Raw genomic sequence first — 14,849 nt, 5'->3', positions numbered from 1 at the left:
TTCCAACATTTGATTTTTGTTACATCGCCGACAGCAACAATTTTTAAATTCTCCATCTTTTCTTGCTGGAGGTGGATTTTATGTTTTTATTGTGCACTGAAATGTGGGCCACCAGCATCCATCGACATTACCGTCAAATTTAATCTAATAATACAGTAAAAACTAAATCACATTTTGCCTTTTTAATCAGCCAAAGCGCGACATTAAAAGTGTCACAGGATAAAAACCTTAATGTCAAATAAAAAGCAAAAAGTAATCTAAAAAAGAAAAAACTGCTTGATATTGTTAGTTCCCCAAATACACTTATCATAACCTAACCTTAGCATCTCCTCTCTCACCCATCAGTGGCCTAAAAACCTACTACAGTCAGTGTGTGTGCATGTGTGTCTTTGAGTGTGTGTGTGCATGGGTGGGGCTTGCTGAGCCTTGGCGCCTATGGGACATGGTTATGGAGGGAGGGGTTCACCCTCCCCAACACTCCCCCCACTGTTGGTGCTGGAGTGCGTGGCTGGATGTTCTGCCGTGGTCGCTACATTAAAGTTAATGTAGTAACTTTAATAACATGAATAGAAATGAAGAAATAACCAGATAAACCCTGAATCTCTTTAGCCGTCAAAGCTTCACTCAGAAATTGTTTTGAGTTTTGTAAACTTTGAGATTTTCCTCTATTTACTTTCCAGCAGTGGGACTCAGTGGTTTGTTGGCAAAATATTTAGTGTTTATTCTCCATGCTGACATTTTGCAGTATAATTTATTTAGTCATGTTAGCTACATAGCACCACGGGTGCTGCGTTCTTGATGTGTTGGTGACCAGAGGGTGTTATCAAAAAAGGAGTTGACCTTTCTGTCTCTAATAATGAAAATAAATCACAAAATGAACTTAATTTTTTATTCAGTTTGATTTAAATGCTAAAATAACTCATCGGGAAAATGATTATTGAGGTCACAGAGAAATGGAGACGAGAGTCATTTTCTAGTAGATTTGTATACAATCCAATCTTTTATGTATCCAGAAGACTCGCCATCTACTCATCATTAGAAAGCGTGTAGATTTATAGTACTTCCACTTTACTTTCCAGTCCTGAAAACTATGGCCATCTTTAAAAAACCGTACACACTCAGGCCAGCCTCGGATTTCCCCACACAACAGTCTCTAAGGTTTACAGAGAATGTTCCGAAAAGGAGAAAATGTGGTGACAGATATGTAAGAGAAAATACCTTGGTGATGTCAGATCTCAAAAAATAAATGGCCAGACTGCTTTGAGATGATGGGAAGGCAACAGTAACTCAAATAACGACTCATTAAAGCCAAGGTTTGCAGAAGAGCATCAGCAGCAGAAGACCACACGGGTTGCCACTCACTATGAAAGCATGGATCCATCCTGTGTTGTATCAATGATTAAGGCTGCTGGTCTTGGTGTAATGATGCAGGGGAAATTTTCTTGATACATTCTGGGGCCCTTAGTACCAACTGAGTATCATTTATATGCCACAGCCTGTGAGTATTGTTGCTGACCATGTCCACCCCATCTCCTGATGGCTGCTTCCTGCAGGATAACACACCATGTCACAAAGCTGGTTTCTTGAACATGGCAGTGAATTCGCACCAAAGCACCTCTGGGATGTAGTCCAACAAAAGATTCATTTAATAGATATAGAGCTCACAAATCAATGTCAACATGGACCAAAACTCAAAGCAGCTCTGACAACAAGAGTGACCAATCCAGTACCAACGAGGTGTACCTAATAAAGTGGCTGGTTATCTATAAATATGGTATAGCAGTGTACAGCCTTGCCTCTCGCTGTGTGGATGTGCTCCTGTCCTGACAAATATTTATTTTTGATTCATATTCCATTTGCTGACATGAAATTCTAATTCTCACTAATCTGCACATTTTAAAATGAAAAAAGAAATGCTCTGAATTAAAATCATAGAAATGTTTTTGTCACTGCTTCTGTGTTTCTGCATTTCTATCTCTGTATTTTAATCAGGTGGAATATTCTAACCTCATTAAAAACAATTTCTAGGATGGCTCATATTTTGCTGGATATTCCATCTGCTAACATGAAGGAGGTGTGACCAGATTCACAGCAACAGGCATCTACGGGGTGATGGAGACACTTCCGTTGGAGACCTGTCACATTTGTCATCAGTATCTAGTGTTTATGATGTAGCTGCTGCTTGGAAATGTTTCACATTCTCACATCCAGTTTGCTGTACGTGTCGTCACTCATGTTGCTGGTATATACTTTGGAATGTGGATCAGTCAGACAGCTTTGACGGCTTATTTAGTTTGTCACATTTCCAGTGTGAACACACTTCACACCGAAATCCCGACGAGAAGCTCCAACATGAGAAATGATCACTTTTTGTTCCCACTCGGATTCACTGTGATTTTCCATCTTTTTTCCCCGCACCCTCTCAATTTATTTTGATCCATTTCCTGCCTCCTTCATACATCAGTTCCCTCCCTCACCCTCCCCTTTACTTTCACTCCCCTCTTCCTCATTTCTCCCCTCTCTCGCTCTGTTCACTCATAGCAGTAATGTACCGGCTGCCTGGACTCTTCTCCTCCTCCTCCTCCTCCTCCTCCTCCTCCTCGTCTCCTAACCGGATTATCCAGCAGGGACTCTGTAGGAGCCTCTGGGGGGAGTGACAGTGCAGAGGACCGGCTGTACCGCAGGTGGAGAATCCACATTGAAAACTGGATGTGAAGGTAAGTCTGCTGACGATGAGACTAAGCCAAAGAAAACCCCTACAGTTCACTGTTTGTGCAGAGTATGTTGTAACAGGGTAAAGGTTTCTGTTTGTCCTGCAATTAGACTTGTTCCAACTTCAGATGCTGGATCAAAGTGCAGTTATTATGAAGTCATTTGACTTGGCTTTGACCTGAAGTGTTTTTCTTGTTATTTCACCCCTTAATCTGCTATGAAGCAGGCATTTTTCATCATACGTGCCTGTTATTTCTGCTGCCAGAATGCTCTTCTGGATTCCATCTTCTTAACAGCCACAGCGGTGACCGTAGCTCAGGATCTTGCAGCAGCTGTGCTCCTGATCAGAACAGCTGGGAGATTTCTCTCCACTGCTTCCTGTAAGGTTCTGATTTTCACAGAAAATCCTTTTCCTGATTTTAAACACCAAACATCTTCAGACCTGCTGCCTCGTGAAACCCTGATATGTTTGCAGTGAAGTTATGCTGCCAGCACCCTTTATCTCCATGCACTGCTCTTTCAGGTGCGGCGTCTCTTGATGAATAATTAAGAGGAGTACAGATAGAGTTCATTTCAGCTTCCTGGGCACTGAACCCCCCGCAGAGCTCCGATAGCTCCAGCTGCATTTGGATCCTGGGAAAACTGCCTCCCTTCAAAAAGAGAGCCTTAATCAGAAACATGCCTCTGACGTGCACTGACTCTACTGTCCCATCTGTGCTGCTGACATACTGAAAAGACTGTAAATTTTAGGATTTAATAAAACACCTCTAAAACTCTGAGCTGCATTCCCACCTCCAGAATCAATAGCACCCGCGGGACACGAGGTGTAGATGTGAATGTCTGCACGGGAAATTTCTAAGGGAGTGGAGACACAGAACTCTCCAAGCTTCAGGATTTAAGAGGTCCTTGGCTGGCGTATAACACGTCTGCTGGGTTATTGACTGCCCGGAGTAATTACGGTCCCCTGTGCCACGTTTTTCTGGCAACCACTCGACCTTCATGACGATCATCTTTCCCACTGCTGCTGCTGCAGGCAGCTCACGAGGAAACAGATCAGGTGTCTTAGTAGATAAGACCGAGTGAGTCTCGTGGGTCCACAGTGGATATTTCACCTTTTTTCATATGCAGCTTATTCAGCTTAATCTGTGATATTACACTGTAGTTTCCATTTGATCTAGGAACAGTACTTCTGCAATAGCAAACATTAATGTTTTGTCAGAATGCAGCTCTGATGTGGAAAATGTGATGAAGTGTAAAATTGTACCTGCTGCGCGGTCTTCTGTGCATGTCTTTGATGGTGAACAGTTCCAGCCGCTATCAGTAAGTAAATAGATAAAATGTCAGGGCTTTTATAGAAATAATTACACAATGTCAATACAATGGTGTGCATTACAAAACAAAGTTGATTTAGCGATAACTTGAGTCATTTTTTAAACATAAAATGAACCAAAACAAATGAGAGAAAATAGATTTTTCTTCCAGTAAAACACTACATTTTTGAACTACGATACGGTGGCCCTGAGGTAACAAAGCCAAACCCAACATTAAAACACAAAACAATAAGATCAAAAAGACGAATAAAAATAAAAACTGTCATTTTGTTGCTATTTTTCTTGTTTTTATAGCCACCATATTATTCAGTATGCGCCGCTGCGGCAAACATGCACGACGGTGTATCGTCCTGTCTGAGGTCAAAATGCATCTCTGCATACACCTTACACCTCCTATGGGAGCTGAGCATCTATTAATACTAAATAAGACATCCTATCTGAGCACGTGGGAAGCTGTTCCATAACAAAGAATGGCATAAGAGAATATTTCCAATTATAAACAAAAAAGGGTTGTAATGATTCTATTTTGTTACTTCAGAATCTGAGAAAAGTCAGAGGATGCAGCTTTTAATTCATAGCCTGGACTTAAATCTACTTAAATGTAATTCTGAAACACAAATACTCTGGAGCCTTTGGTCATATAAGTACAACATATAAATCCTCATATTTGTTTTCTTTACTCTTTTGCTATAAATTTACAGAAGCTTCAGAGTTAAGGATTTTAATATATTTGTAAAATACCTGTTTTATATCCCTTTACGTGTAAATAAATGTAGTTTAACACTAAGTTTTAACTTAAAAGACTCTCATAGATCTTTTTAGCAGGTGGCTGAAAGACCTTCAGGTGATGTTATAATATCATGTTGTAGGTTGTGGATGAAATGTGCGTATCTCTGTGAGTAATTCGCTGGAGAGAAGACCCAAATGCACTGAAGTAGGTTAAACAAACAAAAGAACATGCCTCTAACGGCTGATATAAAAAACAATAAAGATGCAGAAAGTCCGGTGGGCTAGTGAAGCAAAACAGGGGAAAAAGGGGAAGGAGTAGCAGGACAAACAACAGAAGGACAAACTGACGAGTGACAAGAGCAAGCATGATCGTATTTACACACACAGGACTGACTGGACACTCGTGAAAACAATAAAGCAAATGTGAAACTAATGAGGGTGTCATAAAGAAGTGATGAAAGGGAAGCACAAATGTTATTACCCAAATAATACAGGAAGTCACTGAAAAGATGAGGAAGACGTAAAACAAAAGCACACATGGCACTGGAAGGAAACCAGAAACTTCTATAAAATAAAATAAAATAAAATAAAAACCCAATGGATCGCACAGGGACCAGGACAATCTCCAGTTACTGATTTCCACCATGAGACAATCACTAAACAGCATCCTGCCTGATCCCAATCTCATTCACAAAGTACAGATTATATCACGGACGGCTCTCTGACATCTAAAGCTAAGAATATCTTGTCAGACTGCCCTTCAATTACGAAGGGTTGTGACAGCAGCCAGAGCCCGTCATAGACTGTTCACTTCATATTGATCCAATTTAAAAAAATGACTGCAGTTCACCTAGGGGGCGCTCATGAGACTGAAAGAACTAAATGCTGTCCTAATAAAAGATTCCACATTTAGTATTATATTTACATATATCAGTACTGAACTAAAAAGACACGAATATCATTTTTGATTATTTTCCAGGAACTTTGCCTTTAAACACAAGTATTAGCTAATGCTTGCTGTTTGGCTGTTTAATGAAAACATCTCATACGTTTGTCAAATGCTGTGTGTGGTGATTAAAGGTGATGTACCAACCAGCTGTTACTTACTTGATAAAAGAAAAGAAAATGTCAGATGCCAAAAAATGACTCTTGGTGCTTAAACTATATAAACTGTTTCTGTCCCTGTTGTCTAAAATTTCACCCCAACTTCTAGTGACCAAAGAGTTGGTGAAAGACGGGACTCTCCAACTAAAAAAATATCAAGCCATCTGGAAACAAACTACATAACTTATCCTAAAACAGAATTATTATAAAGCTAGCATCTGGAGTTAAATAGAGATTACTTTGTTCCCAAATCTCGTTTGGTTTAATTTTCACACTCTAATACTTCCATCGAGTTAAGATTACGGTTTGGGTGTGACAGCATCCACCGCAGCTAAAGGTAACATCAGTCAGTCCATAGTAGTTTGTGGAGTGGGGTCTGGTATACTTCTAATGTCTAAACTAAGACACTAATTCAGAAAATTTTCACATCATATCAGTGAAGTTTGGAGGATTTGTGGTGAGTTTCCCGCGGGAACAATTTAAGACTCTATTGAGAAGAAAGGCATCAGGCAGCCTCCTTCATGTTGACCTCTCTCCTTTGTACACCGTGATTTACATCGTTGATCTTCATGATTGCATTTCTCTCCCGCTGGTTTATCGGGCTGTGGTGAATTAAAGCTGTTGTGCACTGAGCTATTCGATGCTCCTCGAGTTTACGATCATATTCCTGCTACGGGCCATAAAATGTGCCAGTCATATAGTTCATATGCAGGGCTTTGGTGCATAAATAGCATTTGCAAGGGCAGTAATTTAAAAATGACTACACGTTAGTGATAGTGATTGTCCCGCTTACATCATGAAAACATTGACAAATGGGGTGATTGTGGCTCTGTGATAATGTTTATGTTGGTTGAGCAACTACAAATGGTTTGTCACTGAAAGCTCGAGCGATAACGCAGTCCAAATATTGCCTCATGGATGAGGGAAGTAAATATGGAAAGCAGGCAGATGGAGAAAAACAGGATGGCTGGCGCCCAGGTGAAAAGGTTAAATTGGGGACGGGAAGATAATGACCTGTGGGGGTGGGAGAGTGGAAGGGTCATTGCTGTCAGCCCATCTGCTGTTGTTGTGAACCTGCAGTTTAATTGACTGAGTCCAAACTAAGTGGCTTTAGCATATTTTTGTTTCCACGGTTTATTTCTGAAACAGTTTGGCTGAGCAAACATTGTTTATCAGACGTCACCGAGCAACTCAGAGCGGTGCATCGTCCGCAAACGAAGATCTGTCATCATCTTGTTCCTCCGAACCAAATCCATGTAAACCAGATTATATCAAAGAACCCTGGTTAGGGTTAGAAAAATAACATGAATACAGTTTCTTGGTTTCTAGAATCAGGGATCCATACTGAAGAGTTTCAAGGTCGTCCATATTGCAAACATCAATGTCTGCGTTACATTTAATCTCATTCGCTTGGGCTCTGCAGCTTTCAGTCGTGTTATCAAGTAAAAAACAATCATGTGAATCTGAGGTTCGTCAACTCTGTTACAAAAAAAGGTTTTTTGTCTCAGACACTCAATTTGTTAAAAAAAATAACTTGAAAACATGAAATTCAGACATTGTAAGAATTCAGAAACATACTCTACACCAACACACTCTTAACTACAGGCAGCTCCACATATTTCATATGACAGATTTTTACACCGGACGCCCTTCCTGACACAACCCCCGAGGAATTTGTATCTCCTCCCAGGATCAAACTGGGGATCTTTCACTTGTTGGGTGATTGTGCACATCACTGCACTGTGGAGCCACTTCTGCTCAGTATCACAGATGGCAGGTTTAAAACACAGAAAAAGACTAAAGCCAACAACGTATGTTGGTTTTAGTCTGTGTCTAAAACTGTGTGACAGCAAACGGCCTTTGGCTCTCACAGAAAGTTGGTAAATCTTTAAGAAAAACAATTCCACACATTTTCCAATTACAGAACAGTAACTTGATAAAACATCTGGCAGTAAATGGAGTGTGTGTTGAGGACTAATTTTGAGCAGTGGATGAATCAAGATTTGCTCTAGTGAGTATTGAAAATAAACTAAGTTAACTTAGTTAATTCAGATTAATGGATACGTAGGAACAGGTCACCCAGTGGAGCCTTGGGGACACATTTAGACAGAGATGTGTCTTTAAGTCTTGTGTAAGTCAGTCATGACCATTTTAGTCAATCAAATGTTCTAGAAAAAAACAGCAAAAATAAAATGAATTTTCATTTTAGAAGCAACAGCTAGGTGATCTTCAATAACATGAGGGGTGGGTGGGTGGGTTACATTTTAATAACCAGTTTGGCCTGGTTCTAGCACAAAGAGCTCCAGGAGGGAATTTTTAAGAGAAATTGGTTTACACATGTTCACAGTGGTCTCCAAGGGTCTGCATACGTCTTCCAAAATCTGTGACTGAATGCACTTCAAAACTGAGCTTTTCGATGGATTTAGGGGTGAAATAAGGTCTGCTTATGAAGTGCATCAACCCCAGATGTGCTGAAAAAGTGGACTGAACTTGTTTTTTGTGGCGTAGTGACCTGATGTTTGTAAAGCTCTCCTTGCTAATCAGTTGCAAACATAGCTCTCTCTTTTTAACTTCACCAGGGGACCCGCCAAGGTCATGATCGACTGGCCCAATGTGACGGCGTCCAGCAACCAGGAGCTGGGCCTGAAACCTGAGGAGCTGCAGAAGTCCAAATGTGTCCTGGGTTTCATTCCCGTCATCTACTACAGCATTCTGCTCTGCATCGGAGTACCAGGTACACTTTTGAATCGGGCCAGCACGTAAACCGATCACAAAACAGGGAATCGCACATGACTCAAGAGATCAATATAAATGTGAGTTAGAGGTACATTAATGCTTCTCTAATGGGGACTGGATAGTGGATATAACACTCAGGGATGTCTGTTTTCACAGTTTATGTTAATTTCATCAGCTGATAATGAGGTTGTGTGGGAATTTACCCAGTTATTATCCCTCACTCCAGCCAACCATGTTAGGACCAAGTCTTACATGTCTTATCAGACAGCACTCACGCCAACTACGTCTTCATTATCATGTTTCACTTTTACAACTCAGTGATGACGTGGAATTGATCCAGCAGGGATTCGGATCTGATGGTGTTGGGGACAAGCAGCCACATCCCCACAGCATTCAGATGTCCTCTTTGTTGTTTCACATAACTGTTCCCAAAGGGAAAAAACTCTCAGGGCCGAAGAGCCCACGTCTGCGATCCTGGAGGGTCGAAAACTATGATCCAAATAGCTACAGTGGAAATATCTTACTGCTGACAAGATGTCTGAGATGAAATAGTACAGAGGAGATTGTGTGTCCGACGGTGTGCAGAGAGACCAATAAAATCAGTGTCGTGTAACATGTTTTTTTAAACTTACCTTAAAAAGCAGAAGCAGAAACTCTGAGTTTGGAAAACAAGGATTTAAATTGAAAGATTTTATGCTTTTTTATTAACTGTGACGTTTAAATATTAATGTGATCTGTCTGAATAATTTAGTCTCTCAAGGAAACTGCAATGCCAAATTGATTTAATTAACTTTTGGGCTGATTTAATGTTTACTATGTGATTTTATACTAATGAAAACAAACTCACAGTCAAATGCTACATAGATTAAATACTGCGCTTTTGCCACTGACCTTTCATTGACATCACCAACTGTTCTTTAGGCCTGTGTGAGGCCTTAACTTGGTTGTATTTATCCTTCCCAAAGGACACTGCCATGCCAAAATGTATTTTTCTTTGCTTTCATTACGAATATCCATAAAATACTAAACAAAGATGCTGTCATGAATTACAAGATGAGAGCCCAAATGCAGACTGTTAGCGAAATGAAGTAACAAAAGGCAACATTTCATTTCAGCAGGTAAAAGTCTAACCAAAAATAAAGGCAAACAGCTGATATAAAAAAAAATAAATCTCCACTTGCAGTGTTGGTTTGTCCTTCAGGTTTGGGTCCTCCACCAGAGGCCTGGGAGCTTGAGGACCCTGGACTCTATCTTAGTGAATAAAACTGAACATTTTAAGACACAGAAGACAACTAATAGCAGTACATCAAGTAAAACATGAAGAAAGTAATAATTAAGCAGTCAAATGCGTGCACAAAAGTAAACTTAGCATGATGAAAGCACAGAAGGAAAACACACGAGGGAAAACTGAGGGAATTAATTAATATAAACAGTAACTGGAACTAAGAACTAAAGACTCAGAAGATGAGGAAATACACAAGGAGCCCCTGCCACAAATGTAAACAACACGCAAACTAAGAATCAAAAAGAAAATATTTAATAATAAACAGAATTAGAAGGTCCAAAAACTAAAAGCCCCTGGGTTTAAGTCTGAGACTTAAACCCAGGATAATGGCCCAAATAATGATTGAATTTCCCCTCAAATTCCCTGAAAGCTGTGCAGACATGCAGCACAGTGCAGCGCTTGTTCTCTCTGCCTTTTAAGAAAAAGATGTAATGAACTGTTCCTATTTCACAGGTTTCTTTATGCAGCTAAACCAAAATCCTCGTAGGATCTAGTCTTGCCAGAACACCTTGTTGGGTTTATTATTTGGGCCATTATCCTTAGGTTGCTTTATTTCAGTATTCACTGGGACATAAAACTGATAACCAGTATCACCAGTCAAATCTAATAAAAACCTCTTGAAAGGTTTATTAATCTACACCAAACTACAGGTTTAAAGAGCTTTTGTTTTCATGACTTTTATCCTTTTAATCTCATTTCTGCTTCTTTGTTTGTCCCAGTAAACATCCTCACAGCAGTGGCCTTGTGCAGACTGGCGTCCCGCACTAAGAAGGCTCTGTACTACTACCTCTTGGCAGTGACAGCCTCAGATATTCTCTCCCAGCTCTTCATCATCTTCGTCGGCTTCCTGCTGGAGACGGCAGTTTTTCACCGGGATGTCCCCACACTCCTGCTGCACTCTGTCAGCGTCGCCGAGTTTGCAGCCAACCACGCTTCCATATGGTCGACCGTACCGCTCACTGTGGACCGCTACGTGGCGCTGTGCCACCCCCTCCTCCACCGGCAGATCAGCTACCCGGCACGAGCCAGGAAGATCATCGCGGTGGTCCTGGCAGTATCGATCGCATCGGGCGTGCCTTTCTTCTGGTGGTCAGACATGTGGAGGGACAGCCATTCGCCCACAGCGCTGGACGGCGTCCTCATATGGACACATGTGACTATCATCTACTTCCTGCCGTGCAGCATCTTCTTAGTGCTGAACTCTCTGATAATCCACACACTGAGGGTGAGGCAGAGAGAGCAGCGCTGTCAGGAGGAGCAGGGGACCAAGTCGGTGCCACTGCAAAGACTCGGGAAAACCACGGCCATGCTGCTGGCCATCACCTCAGTGTTCTCAGTCCTGTGGGCGCCCAGAACCATCGTGGTCATCTACCACCTGTATGTGTCCACTGTTCATCAAGACTGGCGCATCCACCTGGCCTATGACCTCTCCAACATGCTGGCCATGCTCAACACCGCAGTCAACTTCTTCCTCTACTGCTTCGTCAGTAAGCCTTTCCGCAGCGCCGTGCGGGATGTCATACTGCTCAGGGGGTCGCCGCTCTACTCTCGCCGCACTCTGCCCCAGCAGCAGGTCCCCACCAACGCCTCCATTTCCTCTCTGTACAGTGGGAACAGCAAGCGCTTTCAGCGGGACTTCACCCCCTTGTCACCTCATGGGGCCAGAAAGCCCTCATGACCCCGTGACTTGTCCCCTTAATCCAAAACACCCATCATCCCACGGTCCCGGCGCACTCATCACCCCAGGGACGCGTACTGTGTTCCAGCTATGACTGTGGGCAGTGACCAGTCGGCCCTGGGGCGCTCTCAGAGGGCCTGATAGCGGCTTAGCATGATTTTTGTCTTACAGTGTTTGACCTCGTGTTGTTTGTCCATGTAAATCAGATAACGTGACAGCCTATTTATTTTTCTTGAGAAGAATCTGAGGAAATAAAAGTAGATTTTTTTCCATACATGGTAGCAATGTGACTGATTTGTTTATATTTTTATTAAAAAAAAACAGGACAAAATCACTTTTTGAGCAATTATGTAAGCCCAGATGTAGATTCATGTTAATATTAAAGAATTTTTGCATATTAAGTGCAATCAGTGATCGCTGCTGTTCCTTCGGTCATGCAAAGTGGTGTGACATTCACTCTGGATGCAGCAAAGATGTCAGAATAAGAGTGATAATGTGGAATAAACTGTTTTTGCTGTAGTTGTATAAAGATACTGTGTGAATCAATAGGCAGTGTGACAGTACTCTGTCTCTGCACTGTTCTCCCAAGCATTAAAAACCATCCAACTTGATAAAGCCTCAAATGAAAGCTCAATTTTTTAAGCCACAGGAGTGAAGGGCCTCCTTTATAGACGACTATCACTGATAGTCTGCACTAACACAAACACTACACTCACAAGAAAGTGCGGACTCTTTTGCACGCACACCCACTGCATTTCCACCAAACAATGAAAAAGTTTGCTTCAGTTGCAACTGTTCTACCGTCTAATTGTAAATATGCACAAGTTAAGACTGTTGCTGACCTTAAAAGAATTGAGTTCTACTCTCAGAGTTTACATGTAGTCCATTTTTAATGACAGAGTATATATTAAACATCGGCTGTATATAAAAACTGAGACATCCCCCACTGGTTACTGAAGATCAGTAGTAAAGCCTAGAAATAAAGCATTAGGCGTCTTATTTTTCTGAAAGTAGACGTGACTGCCGGGCAGACCTGACTTAAACGATCAAGAGGTACTGCACGCCCTTTTTGTTATTTACCATAATTTACAAATGAGCTTTATGTTGTGTCCATTAAGACCTCAAATACGTGATTGAGTCAATGCACTCATCACAAAACTATTTACTGAAGTCCTATCATGAGGGAGCCGAGGGATGTTTTCCCCTGGACATTTATGTAAACAGATGTGTTTTTGCGATGGTGAGATTGTGTGGACTGCACGCTGTGCGTGACAGCAGCCTTCGTTCCCTGCACACACACAGCTCCAGTCATACCAGTTCACTCTGACACAGCTGTCATATAACCGTCTATTCTGTAGGTTAAAGTAAACCTACTGCAGGACGGCACTGATTAGAAACAGCTAAATTGGTACTGAATAATAATTAAATATGATTAATTAGCTTAACAGGCTCGTATTTCTCTTGCAGAATGGTGAGGGCAGCAACATTTTAGCATCCAAGTTGCCAAAAGGGCACATTTCTACTTTGCAGACCCAGAAGCTCCAACCTGTATATGCAAACTATGATATAAAAGAACAAATCATTTTGTTCATCCACACTGCTTTCAACATCAAACAACACTGGAGCCTCATTTCATCCTAGTTTAGACCATAAGTGTCCTAGAATTGCACGTTAAATATCAGTTTTCATGGAGTGAGCTCAGAGATGAGAACAACTAGTGTAACTTAATGCGTTTGTCAGTTTTTTATTTGTATTGGTGAATAGTTTTTTCCTGTGGTTGGATTTTCTTTGATGGTCAAAAATGATTTGCATTCAAACAGAGATGGATGAGTCACGGATGAGCTGTAGATATGAATATATATATATATGGAGAGAGAGAGAGAGAGAGAGAGAGAGAGAGATGTACTGTGCAAAAGTCCAAGTGTACCATATCCAGACCCGTATTTTCAAACAGCTTAACCACAACTGGAAGGAGCACAGAGCAGTCACATGACTCAAACACAACCACACTGGTATCTGTATCTGCAGTAGTGATTATGACGATATCATGCTGAACATGTGTGGTCAACATAAATAGTGTAACCGCTCTAAATATCAGTAATTATCAAATCATACCAACAGATAAATGACAATTCATTCATTCATTACATTATTCCTCTTCATGGTTTAGTGTTTTTTTTATTTTAAGAGAAGCAGTAAAATAATGCATAAGTTTACATGGACCTAAGGAACACAGAGTGTGTGATTTGCAAACTTCATAAACCCAATTATACTCCTAAATATTTTGAATTGATGGCAGTGACATGTATATACATTTCAGCCATGATGGTGCTTTTCCAGATGTACATAGGAATTAATGCAGCCCCGTACCTGTGAACTGAGTGCTGATAACAAGCTGGATGGTCCCCCTGTTCTTTAGTCTGGACAGCATGGTGTCCATGTTGCCTCGGTACGTTTTAAATGAACTTTGGTCCCGAGAAGATGACAGTGTTTCTGGAACATTCATGTTCACTTATTATTTGCATGATGGAGCTTTAACCTGCATTTGTGGACGACACGGTCAGCTGTGTTTCTGAGCCTGAGTCTGTTTTTGATGCAGTGCTGCCCGAGGGCCCGAAGATCACGGATATCTAGGGTTTATTTCTGGCCTTTTCTCTTGTTCACAGACAAATGAATTTTTTTGATATTATGTACTGTGGCTGATACTGTCTACTATGGACATTTAAAGTCTTTGCAATTTTACATCAAAAAACATTATTTTTTAAATTGTTCCGCAAGTTGTAGATGCAGTTTTTCCTCTCTTACACGTTCCTTTATACCCAGTCATGCTAATGACCTGCTGCTAATTAACATGATTTGCTCCAAAATGTTCCTCCAGCTCTTTCTTTTAGTATCACTGACTTTTCCAGCTTTTTGTTGCCCCATCCCAACTTTTTTGAAACATCCAGCTACCATCCAATTCAAAACTGAGTAAATACTTTTCTGGGAATGGAACATTTTCTTCTTTCAAACATTTGACGTGTGTTCTGTGCTCTATTGTGAATAAAAGATGGGTTTAGGAGATTTGTGACTCACTGTATTCTGTTTTTATTTACACTTAATACAAAATCCCAGATGTGCAAACTGGGTTTGTACATCTGGCCAGCCTTTCAGGTTAAAAGTTTCTAATCCAAGCCCCCTGCTGACCCTCGTCCATCCTCAGTCTTCGCCATGTTTACTGTAACAGTACATGACGCAGCGTTAGCGCCCCACCAGCCGACTCATGTGGCCCTGC

The 14,849-nt window shown here is 41.2% G+C and overlaps 1 protein-coding gene across 1 annotated transcript; it reads left to right on the top strand.

Moving 5' to 3' along the window:
• The first annotated feature begins 2,559 nt into the window (after window positions 1–2,559).
• On the top strand, window positions 2,560–14,512 carry gpr142 (G protein-coupled receptor 142). Its single transcript, XM_039616236.1, has 3 exons — window positions 2,560–2,717; window positions 8,456–8,610; window positions 10,617–14,512. The coding sequence occupies exons 2-3, from the start codon at window positions 8,472–8,474 to the stop codon at window positions 11,573–11,575; spliced, it is 1,098 nt and encodes a 365-aa protein (XP_039472170.1). The 5' UTR covers window positions 2,560–2,717; window positions 8,456–8,471; the 3' UTR covers window positions 11,576–14,512.
• The last annotated feature ends 337 nt before the right edge of the window (window positions 14,513–14,849 follow it).

The sequence above is a fragment of the Oreochromis aureus genome, linkage group 8, assembly GCF_013358895.1.
Source record: "Oreochromis aureus strain Israel breed Guangdong linkage group 8, ZZ_aureus, whole genome shotgun sequence".
NCBI lineage: Eukaryota > Metazoa > Chordata > Actinopteri > Cichliformes > Cichlidae > Oreochromis > Oreochromis aureus.
The sequence above is the reverse complement of the archived record's forward strand: the minus strand, read 5'-3'. Positions and strand labels throughout refer to the sequence as shown.

What these genes read in the sequence shown, in the direction of transcription:
- gpr142 (XM_039616236.1), top strand. Translation starts at nt 8,472, where the DNA reads ATGATCGACTGGCCCAATGTGACGGCGTCCAGCAACCAGGAGCTGGGC. An exon ending in GCTCTGCATCGGAGTACCAG is followed by an intron (nt 8,611 to 10,616) that starts GTACACTTTTGA and finishes TGTTTGTCCCAG; the next exon opens with TAAACATCCTCACAGCAGTG.